The sequence below is a fragment of the Melanerpes formicivorus genome, unplaced genomic scaffold (assembly GCF_026170545.1).
Source record: "Melanerpes formicivorus ecotype bairdi unplaced genomic scaffold, bMelFor1.0.p_v2 SCAF_4, whole genome shotgun sequence".
Taxonomy (NCBI): Eukaryota; Metazoa; Chordata; class Aves; order Piciformes; family Picidae; genus Melanerpes; species Melanerpes formicivorus.
The window spans coordinates 30,384,515-30,392,370 of NW_027142356.1; the positions used below are offsets into that span (position 1 = coordinate 30,384,515).

The following is a 7,856-nucleotide window of genomic DNA, read 5'->3' on the forward strand; positions in this document are numbered from 1 at the left end:
TCAGGGGGGCACAGACACATTCATGTGCGTGTAGGAACATTTGGAGAGCGAAGCCCCTGTGGTCTTCCCCTCCTCTTCCTCTCCCCCCTCTCCCCGTGCGGCCGGGGGCTGCTGCCGCGCGCAGCAGGAGAAGGTGGCCAGGAAGGCCGTGCGGAAGCGCTTGTTCATGAAGCAGTAGATGAGGGGGTTCACGCAGGCAGAGGTGTAGGACAGCAGGTGGATGAAGGAGATGGGGGCCCCCGAGAGGCGCCGGTCCGCCGAGGCGGTGTCGAAGGCGCGCCAGGCGTTGACGCTGAAGATGGGAGTCCAGCAGACGAAGAACAGGATGACGATCACCACCAGCATGCGGATCACCAGCTTCTTGGCCAGCAAGTTGGCAGAGGAGCTGCTGCTTCTGGCCCTGTCTATTTTGCTGTGGCTGGTGGCAGAGAGCTGCTGCAGCGGCATCTTCCTCTTCCTTTTGGTTTTGTTGAGGTAGCATCCGTCTCCATCCTCGTACCTGGCGCTGCAGGTGCTTGCTTTCCTTTCTGCACATAGAAATCAGTGCTCACAGAGGGCACAGAATGTGCCTCAGCAGTGATTCACAGTAAAGAATAGAATAGAATTAACCAGGTTGGAAAAGACCTTAGAGAGCATCGAGTCCAACCCATCATCCAACACTATCTAATCAACTAAACCATGGCACCAAGCACCCCATCCAGTCTCTTCCTAAACACCTCCAGTGATGGTGACTCCACCACCTCCCTGGGCAGCACATTCCAATGGCCAATCACTCTCTCTGGGAAGAGCTTCTTCCTAACATCCAGTCTAAACCTCCCCTGGTGCAGCTTGAGACTGGGTCTTCTTGTTCTGGTGCTGGTTGCCTGGGAGAAGAGACCAACCTCTTCCCAGCTACAACCTCCTTTCATGTAATTGTAGACAGCAATAAGGTCTCCCCTGAGCCTCCTCTTCTCCAGGATAAACAACCCCAGCTCCCTCAGCCTCTCCTCATAGGGACTGTGCTCCAGACCTCTCACCAGCCTCGTTGCCCTTCTCTGGACATGTTCAAGAGTCTCAAAGTCCTTCTTAAATTGAGGGGCTCAGAACTCGACACAGGACTCAAGGCATGGCCTAACCAGTGCTGAGTACAGGGGCACAATGATCTCCCTGCTCCTGCTGGCCACACTGTTCCTGATCCAGACCAGGATGCTGTTGGCTTTCTTGGCCACCTGGGCACTCTACTGGTTCAAAGAGAAACAACAGAAGCTAGGCTTAAATAAATGGCACAACCCATGGCTGAAGAGCTGCTGCAGAGAAAGCACTGCCCTGCTTCTCTGTCACTCCTGTGTCCACCATCTCTCAGTATTCCTACTGCCTAACTCTACCCAGATTGGTACAGAAGATGTCAGGGCAGCCTTTGCTGAAGTATACACCTAGGAGAGTTTCCAACGTTATTTGCTTCTGTCTTTAAGGCTTTTTATTGTGGAGCTTGTTGTCAGCTGTGGTCCTCAGCCAGGGCCAGGAAAGAGCTCCTGGCATCTCTAAAATAAGCAAATCAGAAATTTAGTGTCAGCTGCCCAGAGCCTTTGCAAACGAGCTACAGGTGAGGGATTGTTTGCTGGTGAATAATGGAATCACTTCAGTCAACAAAGGCATCTGGCAGGTTCCGAGCCAGCACTGACCATAATGGGCATTTAGCAGCCAGGATGACTGCTTGTATCTTCAACTCTAACTTAAAGACCCCACCCCCCCCAAACCCTGAAGGCTTTGTTACCTCGTGAAGATTTCCTCTGACTGGCATCAAATTTTATTCCTCTGTAGAGTTCCAAGGAAATCAGGCCATAGGCAACCATCATGATAATCCCAGGGATAAGGAAGAGTATGAGCAGCAGGAAGGTGTACCTAAAGAATCAGAAGACAGAGACCAGGGATCAGCACACAACCAGGAAAACTTTTTCCCCAGGTGGGAACTGGGTGGGGGGGGGGGGGGCAGGATTTCAAGATTTGTCTGGAGCATCATTTTGACAGCTCTGGACATCAGAAGCTTTCCACCTGTTCTCCTCCTTCTTCCCTCAGAAAACTATAGGAGGAGTGAGACTGTTGTGGCTGCAAAACATCTCTTGCCCAGCTTCTGCAGGTCCAAAGGAGATGGGCACAGCCAGGGTGGTCAGAAGGGCAGGAGGTGTCTCTGCCCTTGCATGGGGCTCCCTGTTGGAACCAGGTGAGTGCAGATGCCACGGGGCTTTGCAAGATGCAAAAACTGCCCTGCAGAAGCCAAATAAGCAGCTACTGCTTCTCCATGGAGCCCATGGTGCTGACAGCCACCACTTCAGTGAGACATCACTTGCCCCAGGCTGTGGCACACTGGACAGGGACAGGGCAGCCAGGATCCTGAGGCTGTGGTGGAAGCCCCGAAGGCAGCTGGACATCTGCAACAGCAGCCCAAAGAGGGGCATCCCACCCTGTGCCCTCTAACACAGCCTGTCTGTGCCCGTGTCACTGTGGGGGTGCACACCTCAGCCTTGGTCCAGTGCCAGCTGACCACCAATGTCCAAGGCCATCTCACACCTTGGTGCTAGCTGAAGTCTTTGGTCACTGTGCAAGGCGCCTGTGTGTGAGTGACACTGCCCCAGTTGTCTGCTCTGCCTGGCCTGCAGGACCTGGGGCTCTGCCTCTCCCCTCAACTCCCTGCCCCTCTTCTCTGCAAATGACCAGAAGGTCTCAGTTTTCAAGGAGGGTTTTTGAGGGTGATTGGCCATTGGAATGGGCTGCCCAGGGAGGTGGTGGAGTCACCAGCACTGGAGGTGTTTAGGGAGAGACTGGATGGGGTGCTTGGTGCCATGGTTTAGTTGATTAGATGGTGTTGGATGATAGGTTGGACTCGATGATCTCGAAGGTCTTTTCTAACCTGGTCTATTCTATTCTATTCTATTCTATTCTATTCTATTCTATTCTATTCTATTCTATTCTATTCTATTCTATTCTATTCTATTCTATTCTATTCTATCCTATCCTATCCTATCCTATCCTATTTTTTCTCTCCAAGTGTGATTTCTTTGCTCCATGGGCCCTTCAGAGAAGCACAGCAACCAGCAGGGCAGTGCTCAGGGGGTGCTTCTGTGTGCCTGCATTTCTCAAAGGCTGGTCAAGGCTTCTCTGGAAACACTGCTGCACTAGGGAGGGAAAGAGGGCTCCTGCCTGAGGGGTGACAGATGCTGGCTGCACAGTGACAGCAGGAGCTTAGCAGGCCATGGTGTGAAAATCACCCTCACGTTGGACATCGCTCCTGTCACAAGTGTCATAATGTAAGCCGCTTAAAAATGAGATTGCTTTTTTTGTTATTGCTGGGGGTTTTTTGACTTCTTTCTACAAGTCCCTGAAAGGAGACTGGAGTGAGGTGGTTGTTGGTCTCTTCTCTCTAGTATCAGGTGATAGAACAAGAGGAAATGGCCTGAAATTGTGCCAGGAGAGGTTTAGGATCGACATTAAGAGAAATTTCCTTCCTGCAAGAGCGGTCAGGGATTGGAACAGGCTGCCCAGGGAGGTGGTGGAGTCACCATCCCTGGAGGTGTTCAAGAAACGTCTGGACATGGCACTTTGTGACATGGCACATTGTGACATGGTTTAGTGGCCATGGTGGTGTTGGGTTGGTGGCTGGATTCAATTGTCTTGGAGGCCTTTTCTGACCCAAATAATTCTGTGATTCTATGAAATAAGCATGACAGAAGTGTAGAGGTTTGCTGAAGGTTAGCCCTTGGTTTTCAACAGGCTTAAGGCTACCAGGACATCCTGACTGTGTCTTACCAAGACTGCTGGATGACGTCGCTAGGCCAGAGGAGCCGGCACATGTTTGCTGTGGTGTTGTTGTACTTGGTGAAAGGCACCAGCTTGCTGTAGATGGGGTATGGTACCATGATGGTGAAGGAGACACACCAGGTAGCAGCAATCACTCTCAGAGCGTGGGACTTGGTCTGCCAGACTCTGGACTGCAGCGGTTTGCAGATGGCACTGTACCTCTCCAAGGAGATGGCAACCAGGCTGAACGTCGACACGCTCACGGAGACACCTGTGCAAGCCAAACAGAGGCAAGGGTCACTTCCTTGTGCCGAAGGGCCACGCTGCTCTCAGATAGCCTTGCTACCTTTCTGGGTGCATACAGAAGGCTAAAAATAGAGTGAGCTGTTTAGAAGCTAAAATATTTATAAATGTCACGCTGATTAAGTCAGCAAAGAACAACGCAGGCGGCGGGAGTGATGTTCCCGCTCTGCAATCCTCTAGCTCCAGAAGACCAACCCATGGCATTCTGAGAGCAAGGAGAGAAGGCACTTGCCCTCCCAGCCCCTTGCTTTGCTGCTGTGCTTTGTCCACTCTAGCAGCTGCACTGGAATTCAAAACCTCATTTGGAATCAGTGGGATGAAGCTGTCAGTGACTCTTTTAACACAGAAGTTCATGGTCTAGTGGGTACAGAGGTGTTGGGTAGAAGGTTGGGCTTTGTGATCTTAGAGGGTTTTTTTTCCCAGCCTTAATGATTCTATGATTCTGTTGTTTGTTTTTCTTTCAGTTGTCCTGCTTGACTGGTGATCTGATTTTCTCATTCAAGAGAATTAAATATTGTTATCTTTCCTTTTTTTTTTTTAATCATTATTTAATTTATTTATTAGATGCTAATGGAGTTACAAAGCAGCAGAAATGAAGCCATGAGGCAGAATCTTTGTCCTTCAAGTGCCCTGTTCACACGTTATCAACTCTGACACAGAAGTCAGTATCACTGCTACTGAGGTATGCCCCAGTTGATCACTTACTTCAAGGTTATCAATGCTTCTCCTCCACTTTGTCACAAATTTTTAAGCCCAGGCTGGATGAGGCTCTGGCCAGCCTGATCTAGTGTGGGGTGTCCTTGCCCATGGCAGGGGGTTGGAACTAGATAATCCTTGTGGTCCCTTCCAACCCTGACTGATACTATGATACTATGAGGCTCTGGCCAGCCTGATCTAGTGTGGAGTGTCCTTGCTGATAGCAGGGGAGTTGGAACTAGATGATCTTTGTGGTCCCTTCCAACCCTGACTGATACTATGATACTATGAAAGTTTGCTTTCAGTGACCCAGCCTTTGTTTAATGATCTTTTTGAACGTTCTAACTGGGGCCAGAATGCAAAATGGCCACATCTTTGCAGCTATCTTCATATGAATTGTCTGTAGTTTTAAATGTCTGCACACATCTTCAGACTCGATGGGGCCCTGGGCAGCCTGCTCTAGTTGAAGGTGCCCCTGCTGACCACAGGGGGTTTGGACAAGATGACCTTTGGGGGGGCCCCTTCCAACTTGATGCAACCTGTGAATCTTAAGATGGACCTTTGAGCATGGGTGATGCGAAGGGTGCCAGGGTCTGGCTGTCAGCTGAAGCCTCTGCTCACCTGAACTGCTAATGGGAAATAGCCACCCTCTAACTCCTCGAAAAAACCCCAACCTTCCTGGTGAAAAAACTTCATGTTTAAAAATCTGTAACCATGGGTTTGGGATAATTTAGGTGGTGTGCAGGAAACCAGCTCTGTGGTGTTCCTGGCAGCAGTTCCCCCTGGCTGTTCAAATATGGCCTTTGCTCTTCTGGCCTTTATCTGCAGAAAGGTGTTGGGTTCCCACCTGCAGCCTTACCTGTGCACTTTCACATTACATCACAGCTCCCAAGGGCACAGGTTGAAAGCAGAGCTGAGCTTTGTGTAGCTATCTGAGGGTGTCCCAAGGCAGCAACAACTCTACCTAATGTTCTTGTTTTTTCCTTAAGAAACAAGCAAAAGCAGAGAAAGTGCTGGAAGTGAGCAAAATCACTTACACAGCCCTGCATGATCCAGGCATTTGAAGCCCCTGGCTCCACAACTAAAAGGGGCATGGCAAGGGATGTAAAAGTGATGCTTCTTGAAGTCAGCCTCTAAAACCTGTGGTCTCCTGGTGTGCTCTGATCACACCTGCTCTGTTCTCAAAAAGCTCTTGTTCTAACTTCCACCTCCAGACATCACACCTACTTTGGCCCTTTTTTTTTTGTCAGGTATTGGTGGTGTCAAACCTCTGTGAGCAAAATCTGCCCTCAGAGAGGACTGCACAACCCTGGCCCCTCTGATGGGTGATGTGGACCCTGCTGATGCTCTGTCAGAGGTGGGTAAACAAGCGTGGTCATGCAGCAGACTGCTCACTGCACCCGCTCCAGCTCACCCTTCTGTGTGCCCCTGGGATGGAGTGGGTGCCTCTGGGCTCTGCTGGCTCAGACTGGGGAGACCAGAACCACAGAGACCTGCGTTCCAAAGCTGGTTCTTTGTGCTTCTGAGAGCTGTGTCATGGTTTGTGGTCCCTTCCAACCCTGACTGATACTATGATACTATGGCAGATGGAAACAGCCAGCTTTTTACTCATCTTTGATGGCCACCTCACCCATCTCACTAGTCTGGTAAGTATAAATACAAAAGAAGTGTAAACTTGCAGAGCTTACCCATGAAGTAAGTAGCAGCTTTGCAGACAGCACTACCAAAGATGAAATCCTTCAGCAGGTTGGGAATGAGGGTGAAGGGCATGCAGAAAAGGCAGAGCATCAGGTCGCTGACTGCCAGGGACAGCAGGAAGGTGTTGGTGACCGTCCTCATCCGCTTGTTCCTCACCAGCACGGTGATCACCAGCGTGTTCCCCAGCATGCTGAGCAGGAATATCAAGCAGTAGAGCAGAATCCGAATTATCTGGTGGAAATCTGAAGGTAGGCACAAGGCACAATCAGTTATGCAGCTGACAGACTGGTGTTACATGTATCATCACCAGCCAAAAGGCAGAGCCTTTCTGTGTGTGGCTTTACCGAGGTTTATGTCCTTGCAGCAGGGCAAACCCAGCAGCAGTTCTGAGATTCTTACACTTGTTCTGAACCACACAATGTGAAAACACAACCCAGCACTGCCAGGTACACTGGAGAGCCAAACACAACTTCTGGGGAGTGCCTTCTGCCCACACTGCTCCATTCACTCACCATGAAGGAGTTTCTCCTTCATGCAGAAGTAAGAAACATTACAGTAATAAAAAGCAGTTTAATACAGGGATCTTTTTTTTCACCCCTCAGAGTGCTGTAATTTCCTATCAACCACTTTCAGACACGGCATCAGATCAGATAACTCTGTTGTTATTGAATTGTCCAAAGAGTACAAATTGTGTTTCTCCAAGCCTTTAGCATTTTGTGCCCACCAGTGCTGCTGGTTTAGTTTTCCATTATATCCAGACTCTGTTGTAGTTCAATTTTTCAGCTGGGAAAGCAGCACACACTAAGTTCTTCCCTGCCTGTTTCTCATCCTGACTTACCAAGCAGTTGATTTTGCACTCCCTTGCAAAGGAAAAAGACAAAGCACTTTGTGTGTCTGTTTCTTTCGCAGGATCTCTACTTCCAGCTAGAACTACAGCTCCCTGCAAAACAATCTGGTTTTCTCTACATACCTTTAGAGGAATAAGGTGGCTCCTCCAGGCAGAAGATGGTGTCATTTTCCAGGAGGATGTCGCAGAGGAGAGCAGTGATGTTGGTGCCGTTCCCGAGAAGGCTGGCATCAATTATTTCCATCCTTCAGCAGCCACAGGTTAGCTGGCATGAGAAGAGGGTGGGTTGGTGCCTACCTGCCCATACTTCCAGTGAGCAAACACATCTCTGAGTGGAACCTCCAGCAGCAGTAGCAGTGAGGGAGCTGTGCAAGGAGGCTCTCCCAGCTCCCCATCAGGAGCACACAGAGCCCTGCTGGGGCTGGAGCAGGTCTGTCCCAGGGCAGCCCAGCAGCTGGAGGAGCAGCCCCACGCTCACACGTGTGCTCACATCCACACCAGCCCCGAGCTCTCCTGCAGAGCCACCTCCTCGCTGGGC

At 50.3% G+C, this 7,856-nt stretch overlaps 1 protein-coding gene across 1 annotated transcript; it reads right to left on the reverse strand.

Moving 5' to 3' along the window:
• CCKAR (cholecystokinin A receptor) lies at positions 1-7,562 on the reverse strand. Its single transcript, XM_068171255.1, has 5 exons — positions 7,442-7,562; positions 6,462-6,713; positions 3,784-4,045; positions 1,754-1,881; positions 1-527 (listed from the first exon to the last, which is right to left on the reverse strand). Exons 1-5 carry the CDS (start codon positions 7,560-7,562, stop codon positions 1-3), a joined length of 1,290 nt encoding a protein of 429 aa, XP_068027356.1.
• Positions 7,563-7,856: the final 294 nt, after the last annotated feature.

Excerpts from the sequence above, each read along its gene's own strand:
- CCKAR (XM_068171255.1), bottom strand. The coding sequence starts at position 7,562 with ATGGAAATAATTGATGCCAGCCTTCTCGGGAACGGCACCAACATCACT. Across the intron at positions 4,046-6,461 it reads AGCTGCTACTTACTTCATGG|GTGTCTCCGTGAGCGTGTCG; the intron begins GTAAGCTCTGCA and ends TGGCTTGCACAG. Across the intron at positions 528-1,753 it reads TCAGAGGAAATCTTCACGAG|AAAGGAAAGCAAGCACCTGC; the intron begins GTAACAAAGCCT and ends TTCTATGTGCAG.